Source organism: Mastigoproctus giganteus, chromosome 4, assembly GCF_048544385.1.
Source record: "Mastigoproctus giganteus isolate SK-2022 chromosome 4, ASM4854438v1, whole genome shotgun sequence".
NCBI lineage: Eukaryota > Metazoa > Arthropoda > Arachnida > Uropygi > Thelyphonidae > Mastigoproctus > Mastigoproctus giganteus.
In genome coordinates this window covers 38,638,937-38,656,441 of record NC_143578.1, presented here as the reverse complement: position 1 = coordinate 38,656,441, position 17,505 = coordinate 38,638,937, and the positions used below count along the sequence as shown (strand labels likewise).

Genomic DNA, 17,505 nt, shown 5'->3' with positions numbered 1-17,505 from the left:
CCCCGACAAATAATCATCTATTGTTTTGCGGAAGTGCGTTATCCACATTTTTCAATAACTTTTCCCTATCTCTGTTTACATGGTCACAGTACCTGAATATCTGAATGACACAGTCATTTTGGACAGTTTCAAAAAAAAAAAAAAAAGAAAAGAAAAAAATTCAAATTTAAGAACTAGTGACAATACCAAGGACAAGGAAGGTATTAATTCTTCTAAACATGAATTGTTGGCATTTGGTGAAAATGAAGTTAGAAAATTGTCAATTACGTTACAGTTAAATGCAATTCGGGGATACCTAATTGATAAGAAGGTTTCGGAAGAATTGAAGCATTTGATGAACGCTCTGAGTACAATACAAATTTCATCAAGTGAATGTGAACGAGGATTTTCACAAACGAATCTGATCGCCAGCCCAACCAGTCCTTCGTTGATGACAAAAACAGTTTCTTAAAACTGTAGGCCCACAACTAACCCGCTTCAATCCAGCAAAATATGTCGATTCATGGCTGCTTTGGAAACGTCATTCAGCAACCGACACACAAAGAGGAAGAAAAGAAGTCGGCATAGGGTGTCCGATGAGAACTTAATGAAAATTTGGAATATTCTATAAAAACTTCATTATGTTATTATTTTTAAACTTTGTTATTATTTTTATTGGCTGATGCTGCATAAGCTTGCTTTCTTGCATTGTATGTCTCTACTAATGCTAATGCTAATTTTTTTACTTATTTTACTCACATTTTAGTTATTTTTTTATATACTTGAACAATAAATTTATGCTTAATAAACTGTGTTAATATACTTAATTTGTTGTTCTTATTCTAAAAACGTTACTACTAAAGTAACAATATCAGGAAAAAAAAATTTTAGAGTACTTTGCATATCCTTTTAATTTTCAATTTTTCCTGATAGCAAAGAATCAGTACACATCCTGGCAAGAGGTGCAGCCAACAGTTAATTTATAAGTGAGGAATTAAATCTATTAAACCAAGGATAGTAAAACTTGGCATCTTTCTATTGGTTAATAGATCAAATCCCTCACCTATAAATTAACCGTTGGCAGCACCTTTTGTCAGTATGCACATCAGGTTCTGGTAGCTTCAGCAAGCAAGAGTCTGACAGCAGGTAAGAATCCGTATGTATTTGCTTATTCTTAATTTCTATTTTCTAGTGTAACCAAAATGGAAATTTAACATAAAATCATTCAGACATAAAATTCACAATTAATAACTTATTGGAATATAATTCAAATTGTAACCCTTTCTATTTTTGTACCACTAACAGCATGGTCTGATGGTGGGTATCGATAATATGCCGAAACATCACCTTAAATGTATAGTTGTTTGGGCTATAAGCTTAATAAACTATATTATTCACATGGTATAAGAGTAGTCATTATAGTAATTAATATTCATGGACAACAACCATGTAGCATTCTTCCCTGGTGCATAATAACCACTGCTGCTAATGCGCCATTAAAATTTTAAACCAAACCAAGCATCCTTCCCAAACTATATCAAATCAGTCAGCTTAGCTGTATGTGCCACGATGAGAAAAACTAACTTGTATGACTCACACAACTTTCTTATATAACAGTGAGTCACTTCTTTATCCAAAAATGTTTAACAGACTATGAAAACAGGTGTTTGGGTTGTTTTTTTGGGGAGGGGGGGCTAGTGTATATAGAGGACCACTTCTTTATGCTAATAACTAACCTTGTTGTAACTTTTTTCTGCCAATCCACTGCCTTCCTGAAATGGGGTCCTCAAACCTGGCCATAACACTCAAGGTATGGCCTAACCAAGTCTTTCTTTGATGGAATGATTATTCTTTTGTTCATACTAACAAAAAATTCTTCTACATTATCAATAAAACACCATGTACTATTTTTGCAGTCTTTGTGCACTATCGAGGGGACTTGGTGTCAGATTTTGCCCACATCTTTTTTCATTATCGGCTACCTAAGTTTGTTACTTTTCAAGTAATACATAAGATAATGTAGTATTTCTTGCTTCAATGGAAGCTTGCACCTCCCAATATTGTACTCAAACTGCCCCTTCTCAGATTAACATGGAATTTACTTGGTTCTCATCAAAGTAGTATATCTGGATTACTAATCTTTAACATCCTCCCAACCTTTGTTCATCACTGTCATTAGAAAATATCAGAAACAAATAAGAACCAAGTATTGAACCCTGTGGGCTCAATACTTGGTTATCCTCACCAATGGCACATTATCCCAATTTATTAAAAAAAAAAAAAAAAAAAAAAAAAAGAGAGAGAGAGAAGAATAATGTGCCAATGGATGTAGGAAATGATTTTGACATCATTTTTTTTGGTTAGTTGTTGGCGCATCAGCTTCTGTGGCCATAATGCATCTCCCAAAGTTTTTGCACTACTCTGATCCAAGCCCGAGGCAGGATTCGAACTGGCAACCTTTGGTCAGCTTTGACATCATTTACTTGGATTTCAGTACAGCATCTGACTCAGTCCCACATAAGATGTTACTTTATAAGCTAAGGCATGTTGGAATCGCAGGGAAAATCCTTAGAGTGGTTGCAGTGTGCGGCTTGTATTTCCAAAGCTCTTCGTAGCAGGATAGTTTTTGAAATAATTTTGAAGGTTTTTTTTTTTTTTTTTTTTTAATTTTAATATACTAAACTGTAGTTAATATATAACTTGAATTGCAATAGTCATGTGGGTTAGTTTATTTTTGCACTTGGATAAGTATTTGGAAAACTACAGCGTAACATTCAGATAGCTTTGCTATCGATATTTCAGCTGGAACTTTGTAACTTTCATTGGGTAGCTTAAATTTAATTTCACTAGTGGTTAAAAGTTTTGTCAGCAGTATAATTTCTGTAATACTTTGCTAATTTAAATTCCATAGAATATTGTAAGTTTAAATTCGTAAAGTACTTGGAAAGCTAGAGCTTAATATTTAGATAGCCTTTGTTATCGATGTTTTGGTGGTAACTTCATACTTTTGTTAGGTAGCTTAAATTTAATTTCCTTAGTGGTTAAAGTTTTGTCAACAGTTTAATTTCTGCAATATTCTGTTATATGCAATATGCATAAATTCTGCAATATGTTGTAAATTTAAATTTTGTAATCTTTCTAAAGTTCAAATTTTACTTGAATAATGGTTTCTAGAAGATCCACTTATAATACAAAGTTCAAGGACATCAGGACTCAGATGGAAATGTGGACATTTCCAGTGTGAGTCGTGACTTTGTCTTTTGTATAGACTGTGGTGTGTATTCTAAGGCTGGTCTAGTCAACAGATCTAACTCAACTGATAGTTCTTTTCTTTGCAACAGATGTAAGGAGTGTACCGATCTCAAATTACAACTTGGTGCATTACAAGAAGAATTTGAGTCACTGATGAAATAAGTGCTTGCCCTAGAAACAAATGTAACTGGGAGCTTGTCAGGGACTTAAGAAGTACCTTGTGACCTGCCACATGATGCACTCCCGATTAGGGTCCTAGAAAAGAATAGTCAAGTGCAGACTGCTCTGGTCGAATGTGATCTAGTTTTATTGGGAGACACTATTTTCAGGGAAATGGGAAGCATTTTTTTTGTAATCAAGATAGGTGGTCCAGAAACAGAGTGTGTTTGACAGAAGCAACAATTGATGATGTTACCAACAGATTGTCAGATTTTAAGGGAGGTAAAGAGAGAATTATTAATTTTCATGTGGGGACTAATTAAATTACTGCGATTAAATGTACATGACCTGACCATCTGTGGGATAAATATAGGACTATACTGAAAAAATGCTGCAAGTTAGGTCAGAATGTGTATGTATTCTGGAATTCTGCCCAGACACGACAGGTGGGATTATATGCTCAAAGCATTATGGATTAACTCAAGACCAGAGTGAAGCTGCAAGGCTCTAGGGGAAGAAATTTTTATCAGGTGGCTCGCACTTCTAGATAGAAGGAATCTATTTTGTAGAGATGGTTTTAATTTGAACAAAGGTAGTGCAAGTATTTTTGCCAGTATCATCGAGGATATCTTAAGGGTTCAGGGAGACTGCTAGTTGGGGGAAGAAGGGCAATTTAGATCCACCTTTATCTGAAGATATGGGTTAAAGTAATGCTTGCACTCACCTCAAGAATTCTTGTTTGTTGCCACAATAGCCGATGTTGATAAGATTTTCTGAGGGTAACAATGTTTCAAATGGGGGAGGGAACAAAGCTTGGGATACAAACCTAAATAACTTCAAAGGGTGTGTCAGGGTAGTAGGCTATAGAAGATTACTTAGTCTTAACTATGTCAGGAGACATAGTTAAGACTAAGGCTGAATTCGAAATCCTGGTTAGGAAAATTAATGCTGATATAATAGGGCTAAAGGAAACATGGTGCTACCCAGAAATGGGGGATGATGAATTCCACTACAGTATGTATAATGTATTTAGGAAAGATAGGGAAAATAGAAGGGGTTGAGGGGTCATGCTTTTTATCAAAAGTAGCCTGAGTTTGAAAAGAGCTTTTACTAAGTTATGTATGTCGACATACAATATGTGTGGTGTGAGTTAGTTGGAAGCAAAAGTATAATGAAAGTGGTAGTAATCTACAGACCGGAAGATTGTGAATTATATGATGAGTCTTTACATGCAGATAGAATGGGGAAGCAAGCGTGAATGTCTTATTATGGGTAACTTTAATTTGCTTCAGATTGATTGGAATAACTGGGAGGGAAACTCACCATGGGGAAAATATTTTTAAATAAACTACATGATTAGTATTTGTATCAGTACGTTAGAGAAAGTACTAGAGGTGAGAATATTCTTGACCTCGTCATGAATATTCTCACCATATACTAATGATTCAGATAACATGGCTTTAAGTACCGGAACCATCGTCAGGATGTAATCATGCAATAGCCAGTTGGAAGATGAAGAAAGATGTTGCAGTAGTTAAAGGTAAAGGCATAGGTTTTAACTTCAGAAGAGGGGTGGGAATTTGGCAGTTTAAGGTGCTGTATGGAGTCTATGAATTGGGCAGATTGCCAAGGGAGGGCAAATACATTTGAATTATGGAATAATTTTAAAGTAAAAATCACAGAAGCCATGTACGAATACATATCATTAAGAATAATATTGCAGGAGGAGGAGGATCCCGAAATGGATAAATGCAGAGCTGACCAATCAAAGAGAGCAGAAAAAGATAGCACTGGCTAGTCACAGAAAGATGAAAAGTACTGAAGCCTACAACAGGTACAAGTTGATCTGTAATAGTACCACAAATAAGGTTAGGGGAGCCAAGGCTGCATATGAGAAACCAGTGGCTAAGAGAGCAAATAATGAGGACAAGGAATTTTTCATGCATGTTAATACAACGAAGAAGAAAGCTAATCAGATTGAACCCTTTGTGCACTGGGTGTGGAAAAAATGATAGATAACCCAGCTGATGTTACAGATGAATTGAATAGGTACTTTGCATCAGTCTTTACAGAAGGAAGGCCATTCATGCTGAGAAGAGGCTGTGTGAGTGAGGCTGATCCATATGAAATTTGTTATTTCATAATTACAAATGATTATTTATTAGAAAAACTTTTGAGCACAAAAGCAAGAAAGACTCCAGGAGTTAATGGCACATACCCAGTAGTTCTGAGGGAGAATTCCAGGGAGTGTACTGAACCATTGAGGTTAATTATGAGTTCATTTTTGGACTCAGGGAAGATTCCTTTGAATTGGAGAAGTGTCAAAGTATTGCCAATACATAGAGGTGGGTATTGCCAATACAAACTAAGACTGAAGTTGGTAACTAAAGACCAGTTAGTCTGACTTCAATGGTCAGAAAAATCTTAGAGGCAATGATTAAGAGTGCAATCCAAGGACATTTAGATAGATATGGCATTCTGAAGGACACACAACATGGCTTTGTTCAGGGAAAATCATGTTTAACTGACTTAGTAGGCTATTTTGACAGTTATTCATGAACTGGATGTAGGGAACAATTTCAATACAGTGTATTTGGATTTTAACAAAGCATTTGACTAGGTTCCTCATGAGAGGTTACTGTATAAGCTTGAACAGTTTGGGATTACTGGTAAGATTCTAAGATGGATTGCTGGGTGGCTGCAGGGTAGAACCCAGCTTTCAGGCATTGCCTGAAAGCTGGGTTCCGACAGAACACTAGCCTAATAATTATATTTCACTGAAGACAAAAACATTAGCATGAGATTAAAATATATCCCAGTGAAAGAATCAAATACAAAAGCTTAATTAAAATCACGGGGCCATTAAAAATGGTTCCACGGTTTTAGTTGAATTATGTAATCACTGTGCAGAGTACAAATATTTTTTCTTAATTTTCTTCTGAAAAACAGATTGGAAAAATTATATGAAAGAGGAAAATCTCCCTTATCATGAGAGATTGCTGATTTTATTCAACTCACCCTTTCATAATCTTCTGGATTAGCAAATCTCTCTTTCTGAATTCTTGTCATATAGAGAACATCTGTCTCAGGTAAAACTTCTTCTAGTGAGGAGGACATTCCCTGGAAAATAAAAAATAAATAAAATAAACTACAACAAATTTATGTGAAACTAGGTACTGATTTAAAGTCTAAAAACTAAAGTGCCATAATAAGTAAGCATAAGCATCTTATACTATTTTAGGTATTTCTATAACTTCTTCAGACTTTTATTCTGAAATATGATCCTCTATACAGAGAATCAAATTTCAGAATAGAAGTATGAAGGAGTTATAGAAGTATCTATAGAAGAGGGTTACATGCAACCACTTTTGTAAAATAGTTCATTTGAGTTAGTTATTTGTTAAGAATTTCATTTTTTTTGTTTTATTTTTCGACATAAGTGTAAAAATGTATCACGCATAATATACAAGTATATGTATCTTTATCCTTACCTGAGGAACTCCTTTAGAGGAAACATAGTCAATGACAGATTGAGGCATACTCAAATTTTGTGGCGACACATACCTCAGATGTACCTTGTAGTGAGTAAGTAAGCGTGCCAATGAGTGAACAGTTCGCCCATGTTTGAGGTCACCAACCATCGTCACCTAATAAAAAAAATTTAAAACAGCAATTCATAATATTAATGGAATTAAATAAATTCCATAAGCAATACAATGATTAAAAAGAGGTGATTCACATTTATCACAACTATGTGACCACTTTCAGGACTGTAGCTCTGTTTGAAAGCAAAGTTTTAATGTCATAAAATTTAGTCTTGGAGGACAAGACCTCCAATTACCATCTTCAAACAATTTATTTATTTTCTGAATAACTGGCAAATCTGGAGGATTTTTGCATGGATTAACAAGTAAAAGAGATTCTAACACAAAAAAGCTGTATGTATTGACCGATGTGCCTATAATTTTTAGATTTTTGTTGATATCAATGCTTAAAGATATTTTAGCATTCATCCTCATCATGTCCTCTAACACTGAAAGTCTCCACTTCCAGAAAATTAAAACAGATTCCCATTGTGTTCTGTAAACAACACATCAATCAATATTACTAACAATGCCAATTACGGATTAAGATGTCAGTGCAATAAGCAGTCTAATCTATGGCAGTCAAAGCTAAGAGGCCCTATCACTGTCTAAAAGAAGACCAAAAAAAAAAAAGTGTTCTTTTAGACAGTGATAGGCCCAGATAGAGCCTAAAATATCAGAGTTAATAGGTCTAAGCTGGTAAGACAGGACCATAAACTGCAGAAAAATAAAAGAATTTTAAAGAGCCTTTATTATCTGTTTACTCCCTAATTTAGTGGTCAACTCTGACAGCAATATAAAGTCCATGTAGATAAAACAACCTTAAAAGTAAGGTTATTAAAACCGATTTGCTCAACACAAATCTATATGTTCCCCAGCATAATGCTGCAGACAATGAGCAACCATAGCACACAACAATAAATCAAATATCCAGCTGTTAGTTGCGAGTAGCAGGATTAGGAAGGTTACATGCTCACCACAGAGCAATTTTGATGTGCATGCTGAGATGCCCAGAATAAGTCACAGGAGAAAACTCTTTTTCCTCTGCCTGAGACTGGTTAATTACAGTCCCAAATGAATGATAAGTGTTGAAACCACTACACTGTCATAAAGAACAGTGCAGAGTGCTAAAGTCCAGTTGCTGCCATTTAGAATATATATTATAAAAACTATCCATTAATAATAAAATGGCCACTTGATTTTCAACAATTGCATCTTCAACTGCACAAGTCTATTTTTGCAATCAGGGGAATTTATATTTATACAAAGTTATATGATCACGTTTTCTGGCCAATGATTTCTTTGTATCATTTTTATATTTATTTTTTTTGTCTGTTCTCCTTCATCTCTTTTCCAACTTCAGATGAATACCGTGGTACCTCGGTACATGTCCTTAATCCGTTCCAGGTCCTTGGACTTATACTAAACAGGACGTATACCAAACAAATTTTTTCCATAAGAAATAAAGGGAAAATGATTAATCTGTTCCCATGAAAAAAAATCTTATTGTAACTGGCATATTATACATTGATGGGGTTGTATAAAATAATTTAAACACTGCTTAATACTAAAATACATAAATATAAAAGCAATTAGATGAAATAAATGAAAATTTAACAAATTTTAATTTTCTCTTTTCTGTCTGTTTTCCCTACTTAGACCTGGTTGAGGATCAGGTTTGACGCTTACTAAAAATCTGTCCAAAGAACTTTGCTTCTGTCTTCCTTCTCCTCAGGATGTTTCGGAAATGTGACATTGTCTGGTCATTCCAGACAATGCTATTACGGCTTGTTTGGGCTTTGTTGGGGTGGTACTTCTCTGCAAAGTTTTTGACATCCATCCATTTGGCAAAGATTTCCTTGATTAATGAAGTAGGGGCTTACTCTATCTCCTCCTCCGAGCCTGAAGAGAATGTATCCATCTTAGTCTCGTGCTCCTCCTTCTCAAGTTCCTACAACTCCTCAGTGGTCAGCTCTTCCCTGTGCCCCTCCACTAACTCCTCCACATCACCATCACTCACATCCAGACCCATGGACCTGCCCAGAGAGACAATATCCTCCACTATAGGCACAGCCTCAAAGTCCCTTTCAGTCACTGCTTCTGGCCACAAATTCCTCCAAGCAGAGTTCATTGTTCTGTAGGAAACTTCCTGCCAGGCTTTGTCAATGAGAGATATGCAATGGATGATAGTAAAGTGATCTTTCCAAAACTCTCTCAGGGTTAATTCTGTGTCAGAGGTCACTTCAAAGCACCTCTGGAATAGAGCTTTAGTGTAGAGTTTCTTGAAACTACTGATGACCTGCTGGTCCATGTGCTGAATGAGAGGAGTCGTGTTTGGGGGGGGGGGAGGAACTTTACAGTGATGAAGTCAAACTCCGGCAAGCTTGGAGGGTGAGCTGGAGCATTGTCCATTATGAGGAGGGCCTTCAGAGGCAGGTTTTTCTCCTCTAAATAACTTTTTACACTTGGCCCAAACATAACATTAAACTACACGCTGAAATATTCTCTGGTTACCCAAGCCTTGCTGTTTGACTTCCACATCACAGGTAACTGAGTTTTCTGCACGTTATGTTTCTTAAAGGCCCTCGGGTTTTCAGAGTGGTAGATCAGTAGAGGCTTCAGTTTGCAATCCCTACTTGCATTGCCTTCTCCTCTTGTGTAATATAGGTCCTGTTAGGCATTTTCTTCCAAAACAGGCCTGTTTTGTCACAATTAAAAACTTATTGGGGAACAAAACTCTCAGCCCCCACAAATTCCCCAAACTCTGTAACAAAATCATTGGCGGCATCTTTATCAGCACTGGCTTCCTCTCCATGCCTCATAACACTGAATGCCAGTCCTCTTCTTAAAATTATCAAACCAGCCATGGCTGGCTTTAAACACTTCACTTTCTTGGCTCGTTCCTGCCTTGTTTTCCAAAAGATCAGCATACATCAGTTTTGCCTTTTCGCAAATCATTGCCTCCAATATGCTATTGCCAGCACACTGTTTTTCTGTTATCCAGATCAAAAGCAATTTCTCAACATGCTCTAAGGTCCCTGAGCTTTGTTTGGTAATCGATTTCACCCCCTTCGCAACATTAGCAGATTTAATAACATCTTTGTTTTTCACAATCGTCGATACCGTTGTTATCGGCATATGGTATGCAGCAGCCAAGTCCTGAATACGCATGCCACCTTCATACTTTTCAACAATCTCTTTTTTCACCTCCATGGTGATCCTAACCATTTTCTTCGTTGCTTGTCTCATCTCATTAACTTTCTTAGAACTCATGGTTAATGAATTTACAAAAAATTTATGCGAAAAAACACAAAATCGTGAAAATTCACAAAGAGTTATAGTGCGAGTTGTTCACTGAATGGTAGAAACTGTCGTACTGATGCTCGTGGGCAGTTGTGGCAGAGATTCCAGATCTTACCCCCTCTCCAAAAACCGAATTCAGTTGATCGAGGACGTAAGCACGCACCATGCGCGCATACGTCCTCGGTCGGTTTTATTTGGAAAGCCAAGTGAGGACGGGCGTGCGTACTTTGCTAGCGTCCATCCTTGGTCGGCTTTTATTCAGTTTTTGGAGAGGGGGTAAGATCTGGCATCTCTGAGTAGTGGCTTTGTCTCGAGAGAGGTAAACAAGGGTAGCGCGCGGTGTCATGACTCATTTTGACGCACGCGAGTCGTATTCCAAACAAAATTTTTCGCATCCAAACAGGACGTACATCAAGTTGGACTTATTTCAAAGGCGGACTTATACCGAGGTATCACTGTATAGAGATTCTTAATATATATATCCCTTTCTTTGAACAACATTATTAGTATTCCGTACTGGCCCAGGCAGATTATTGCAGTTTACTTCCAACCAACCAACCTGCCTAATATCGGTTTTTGTTTCATCAGCCAACCTAGAGCACCTCACTATCCTTTGCAGTATCAATCTATAGGTAAATATCATAATCTCACCTGTGGTACATTCTTCCATGAATTTTCTTAGACAACTATGCTATTGAATTCGACAGAAATTGACTGTAAAGAGATTCTGAGCCAAAGGAGGTCAAAAGAGATTCTACACTAGGAAGTCTTTGACATGCAATATCAAAGTGAGTAATAATGGCAAGTGAGATGAGTTTTCATTGGGGAAACATCACTAAACCCCATACACTTTTTCAATTAGATAAAAATATGTGGAATTTAGAGAACTGAAATTGTACATGGACTTCAGTGAGTTTAGAGCTGGGGAGATAAGCTGTTCCATTTGTTTAGCTGTTTATGACTCACTGAAGTTGAGAGTGAATGTGTGTGGGAGTAGAGGGTAGATATGGAGTAATGAAATTTTTGGGCATGTTATGCAATGTATATGGCCACAGTATATTAAAATCCTATTACAACAAATACTATTTTAATGAAAATATTTCCAAGTCCCAGCTGACTTCTGTTATTTATTTTCAAAGTTCCCACACGCAGAGCAAGTTGGTTTCCCTATGTGAAAACTGTGAATGATCCTGATATTGTAAATAATGTTATGGGAGATTCTGACAGAGGGGAAATAAATAAATAAAAAACAGGAAGTTTTAAGAGACGTGGCAAAGTATACAGTTTCACAACTGCTGTTAAACTTACCACATTAGTTGCAATTTCTGCGTGCCATGTTATTGATTGACGCTCATCTTTTTTTACTGTTTTAGCTTTTAAACCCCCCAAAAAAAATGTCAGTGAACAGAAATATCAGATTACAAAGTGTGCTGAATAACAGATTACAAAGTGTTACGTTTAGTTAGTATTGTTATTAATTAAGCTATATATGTAAGCGTAAATTTATTTTTATTGTGCTAACCTATGCATAATATTCTTCCGATTTTCACACATCGTTTAATTTTGTTAATTGGTAATGGGAAGGGGAGGTGTAAATTTGTGCTTTATATCTTCATTTTTATAGCCCGTGGATAACAGCCCTCCAATTTTCGCTTATCAGAATTGTCTTTTAATAGAATCAAAATTCAATTTGCAAACGTGATCCCAACAACCAGCACTTACTGTAATTAATTTATGGCACCAGCATAAAAAAATAAATAAATGCTGGCTCGTTCAGATTATTGATGTTTGACTTTTCAACGCTCTACTGTATATCAATATATCAATAGTATCCAAACTCCTTAACAAAATATTGCCTTGTGAACATTCCCAACAAATCACTACTTGGACGACTCCAATTACACCTTGTTTGATAGTGTACTCTCAAGAAACGCACCTGAAAAACTGTACCAATGCTGTAGCTTGCCAATGTACATGTCATACCTTCAAAATACATTACTCATACTGCATGGTAGGAGAGATATAAAGGGGGGGGGGGATTTAGAACTTTGCCCTGGAACTCAAACATGGTTTCAGTTGGCCCGTTAAATAAAAGTTAGTGTCGGTTGGTGATGAAAATTATCTGTAGCACTAGATTTAGCTGTGTCTCAATGGAGTGCAAGTAATTAGTGGCATAACTAGGGTGAGGCAGGTGGGGGACATGCCCTGGGTGTCAAATTTGGGGGACACCTTTTATGGTTAAAAAATGCAAAAATTCCAAAAGAACAGTTTTTCAAGGGGTGCCCATCAACCCTAGGGGTGCCTCTGAGTAATAACACCTGCTTTGAATATAATAGGCATTTATACCTCTGAGTTTAACTTAAGGCAGATAATCCAGGGCCTGTTAACAATCCACAGCATGACAGTTTAGGCAAAAGACTTGATTGTCTAAGAATAACTAGTTTTGCAGTGTACTGTTGTCAGGCCGTCCTTTGCTATTATCACCAAAAGAATGTTCACAAATAACCTCTGTGTTACTAACAAAATATAATGATTATTAATTTTGAAAAATGAAATACCCAAATTAAGTTTATCATATTAGTAGAATACTTACTGTTAGGCCATTTACAGTACCAATTTCTTCTCTTATTGTAAAAACATCTAGGAGAGCTTGTGTTGGGTGTTCTCCTGTACCATCACCAGCATTAATCATGGGTCTTCTGCATAAATATGCGGCTCGCTATAAAATAAAGATTTCATTTTGGAAGACAATAAATCAAGATATGATAAGCAAACAAATTATTTTTTAAAACTAATAGGTTCATTTAACATATAAATTAGGATTTTAATTCTAACATTTTTGCATAAAGAGTAAGAAGATAAAGAACTCGGTTTCCTTGCTCTTTATGTGTGCATATGATAAACAAAATAATTTAATGTGCCTATCAGTCTATATAAATCATATGCCAAAAAATCATATCACCTAAGGCTAAATTCTAACAAACAGTCAAATTATTACTTTTACTGTACTGGGAATTATCAATGCCATTCTTCTGGTATTAAATTAATCCATCTATTGTGCTAATTAAATGAAGAAATTAGATTTTTACAAAAATAATGTGTATGGACATCAATAAATAGCAGTAGTAGTAACTAATAACAGTAGTAGTATTTAATGCAAAAGAAATCTTAGGTAATATTACTGCATGCTGTTGCAAGTCAGCAAGAGGCCTATGTGAATTCCATTGGCTTTATCCTCAAAGGTCAAAGTCAAGCTATATGCTCATGGGAATTTACTGTGTTTGAAGAACAATTGCAAACAGGACTCATTTGAGTGTCAAATATTTACAAGGGATGTTCAAGGTACAATAGGGGTTTAAATATGAATTTTTATGACAAACTTATCAAGAAGCGTCTAATGATGCAAAGAATTATGATAATTGTTATTCCTCCATTATTATGAGGATGGTAATCATTAGTTATAGTATTCAGACTGATGTGTACTGATGCTAGGTCCGAAAAGAAAGTGCATGTTTTATTGCACAAAGGTGTACTGTCACTATGAGTAAAATCTGTCCTTGATTATAGGCCTTCCATGTGATCCTATTTTCTGGTAGATATTACCCTAGTCAAAAGAACTCTTTATTCTAATTGCTTATTTGGCACCACTAATTCACATTCTTCTTGATTTGCCTCTGGCCAGATTATCATTCATTTTTGCTATTAGCATTAGTAGAGGCATATGATGCAAGAAAGCAAGCTTATTCAGCATCAGCCAAAAAAAAAAAAAAAAAACACTAATCCCATTTCACCCCTCCGTTCGTTCGAAATACCTGTCCAGCTGAGCCTTAAATTTATTTAGGCTATCAACTTCAACAACAAGCGATGGGAGTCTATTCCACAAACCAACTGCCCGCTGGCTAAAGGCAAATTTCCGCACATCTATCCGACATCCGTCCTTCCTCAATTTGAATTTATGCCCTCTCAGGTGATTATTCTGAGCAAGAGGAAGAATCCCATCGGCATTGAGCATGCTCAAGCCATTCAAAGCCTTATACACCTCTATCAGATTACCTCGCCGATGCCTAGTTTCCAGGCTCTGTAATTTGCAAAACTTAAGCCTTTCTTCGTAAGAGCAACCCTTTGTTCCATTCACTAATCTTGTTGCCCTTCTCTGTACTCGTTCGAGCAGCTCTACATCCTTCTTGAAATGAGGCCTCCAGACCTGTATACAGTACTCAAGGTGTGGCCTGACCAATGCCTTATACAAGGGAATAATCACATCCTTATCCCTGCTAGAAAAATTCCTGTATATCATTGACAAGACACCATGAGCTACTCTTGCAGCTCGTCTGCACTGCTCAGAGAACTTCATATCTGCCTGCACAATTACCCCCAGGTCCTTTTCATTCTCTACCACTGCCAGCGTAGTGCCACAGAGTTGATACGTTGATCTGGGGTTACTGTTTCCCATATGTAGTACTTTACATTTGTCAATGTTAAACTTCATTTGCCACCTCTCAGCCCATCTGCTCAACCTTTCCAGATCCTGTTGCAGCAGCATAGTATCAGTAGTGTCCTTAACAACCCTGCCAACCTTGGTATCATCTGCAAACTTGGACATTAAGCCTGATACACCATCATCAATATCATTTATAAATACAGAAAACAACAATGGACCCAACACTGAACCCCGAGGAACTCCACTAATAACATTAGTCCACGTTGAGCAGTGTCCATTGATTACCACTCTCTGTCTTCTGCCACTCAACCATCCCTTTATCCATAGCAGCAATTTGCCTCTAATGCCACACTTCTCCAATTTGTGCAGCAGTCTTCCATGCGCAACAGTATCAAAAGCCTTTCTAAGATCCAAATATATAATATCAAAGTTATTCCCTGCATCCAGTTATTTTGTGACTACATCATAGTATCCAATCAAATTGGTCAGACAAGACCTGCCCTTAACAAAACCATGCTGTGTCTGAGCTATAACTGAATTCTTGTCCAGATGATCCTGCAGTGCTTCTTTAACCAGTGCCTCCATTAATTTTCCTGGAACCGAAGTTAAACTAACAGGTCTGTAATTACTTGTGTCAGCCTTTGATCCTCCTTTGTGAATTGGGGTTACATTTGCACATCTCCAGTCCATGGGTACCTCCCCTGAGTCCAAAGAAGCTCTCATAATTATGGCTAGGGGTTTGCTTACTTCCTTTGCTGCCTCCTTTAATATAACTGGATAGATCCCATCCACCCCTGGTGCCTTTTTTATGTTTATCCTCAGCAATTTCTCCTCCACTTTCCCCTCAGTTATTAGAAAATAATCTAGCTCACTGCCAATGTTTACTTCACCTACGACATTCCCCTTCCTGAATAACTCCTCATGTGTGAATGTAGATGCAAAATACTCGTTTAGATTGTTAGCCACCTGAGCAGGATCCTCAACTGTTGAACCATCAACATCCAGTGGACCAATCTGATTCATCCCTTTCCGTCTTGAGTTTAAATAGGTAAAGAACTCTTTTCTGTTTTTCTTTGCGTCCTTTGCCAAGGATTTCTCATAATCTGCCTTTGCCTGCCTAATCTCCTTTGTGACTTGGTTACAGACCAACTTATATCTATCATAGGCTTCCATGTCACCCATTAATTTGTATGTATCCCATGCATTTTTCTTCTCCTCCATATGTCTCATTAGTTCATCTGACAACCATTTAGGCCTGAACCTTGAACAATATTTCTTGGTTGGTATGTAAAGCCTGGTAGCTTCCAAGATTAGTTCCTTGAATGATTCCCATTTTGAATTTGCTGTTGGTAACATCATCAGTTGGTCCCACTGTATAGAATTTAAATACTGTCTCAGACCATCATAGTCGCCTTTACGAAAGCAAAAACCCTTCCCTTTGCCTCTGATGGTAGTTACCTCCTTGAGTAAATCCCACTTCAGCACACTGTGATCACTGCCACCCAGTGGTTCCTTTATCTGCAGATTCCTAATGCATGAAGAATCACTACTGATAATCAGATCAAGAGTATTACTCTCTCTAGTTGCCTCCCGAACATGCTGGTGTAGAAAACAATCATCCAATAAATCCACAAAAGCCCTGCTAGTGTGTGAGTGACCTACCCACAAATTCCAGTCAATATCTGGGAAATTAAAATCCCCCATTATAAGACTCTCTGATTTACTGGCCCATTCTATTTCCCTGTACAGTATCTTATTATACTCATCAGAGTCATTAGGCCTATAGCACACTCCTACTCTCAATTTTGATTTACCTATGCTTATGTCACACCAAACTGACTCGACACTGCACTGTCCATCAATGTCGACTGGCTTCACTTCCTTGGATTTTATGTGTTTTTTAACTAATAGCATAACCCCTCCTCCCCTCCTGTCCTGTCTATCCTTTCTATACACATTGTACTCCCCAAATTCCAGTTCTGCATTCCTTATATCTGTGTGACACCACGTCTCTGATATCCCAACAATATCTGCCTTTGATGTTTTGAGCAATACCTCAAATTCATCAAATTTATTTACTAAACTCCTAGCATTGGTGTACACGCAAGTATACCTGCACTTGTTTTTATTCTTAGCTACCCTAACACAACCCATGTGTTTACTTGTATCACAATGACTTCCAGCAGTCTCTGAAATATCCTGCATCTTGTTTTTCAGGCTTCTGCTCATTCCAATAGAAGCAGTGAATATCTCTGAAACTCCTAGCATTGGTGTACACGCAAGTATACCTGCACTTGTTTTTATTCTTAGCTACCCTAACACAACCCATGTGTTTACTTGTATCACAATGACTTCCAGCAGTCTCTGAAATATCCTGCATCTTGTTTTTCAGGCTTCTGCTCATTCCAATAGAAGCAGTGAATATCTATGAATATCTCTTTAGCCAATCTCTCTCTCTCACATCTTTTTACATTTTCTGTTATGTCCACATTATTTCATGTTTGCTTCACTTCCCCTTAATTTGATATTTGTTACCTCAAAATTTTTATCTCCTTATTTTCAATATTATCTTGTCCATTGCTTTCCCATCTGTTAGTTACATTTAGTTTTCTTAAAACTTTCATTTCTGGAGATTCTGATTTTTCATCAATTCCATTATTTCTTACCCAACTCTTAGGTCTATACATTAAAGCAGCCTTAAAATTGTGCCATAAATGGCTAAATTTGTCTTTCAGCTAATTTATCTTTCTCCAAATTAATTTTCTTAACTGGCTTTCTACACATACT

General features: G+C 36.8%; 1 protein-coding gene across 1 annotated transcript in view; it reads right to left on the bottom strand.

Moving 5' to 3' along the window:
* The window catches only part of r (carbamoyl-phosphate synthetase 2, aspartate transcarbamylase, and dihydroorotase rudimentary), a 353,839-nt gene that overhangs the window by 6,707 nt on the left and 329,627 nt on the right, over positions 1-17,505 (bottom strand). Inside the window, exons 43-45 of the mRNA XM_090372656.1 lie at positions 12,871-12,996; positions 6,882-7,037; positions 6,409-6,510 (exon numbers count right to left, since the gene is read on the bottom strand). Coding sequence (XP_090228782.1) covers positions 6,409-6,510; positions 6,882-7,037; positions 12,871-12,996 — 384 coding nt within the window. The remainder of the gene's footprint in view (positions 1-6,408; positions 6,511-6,881; positions 7,038-12,870; positions 12,997-17,505) is intronic.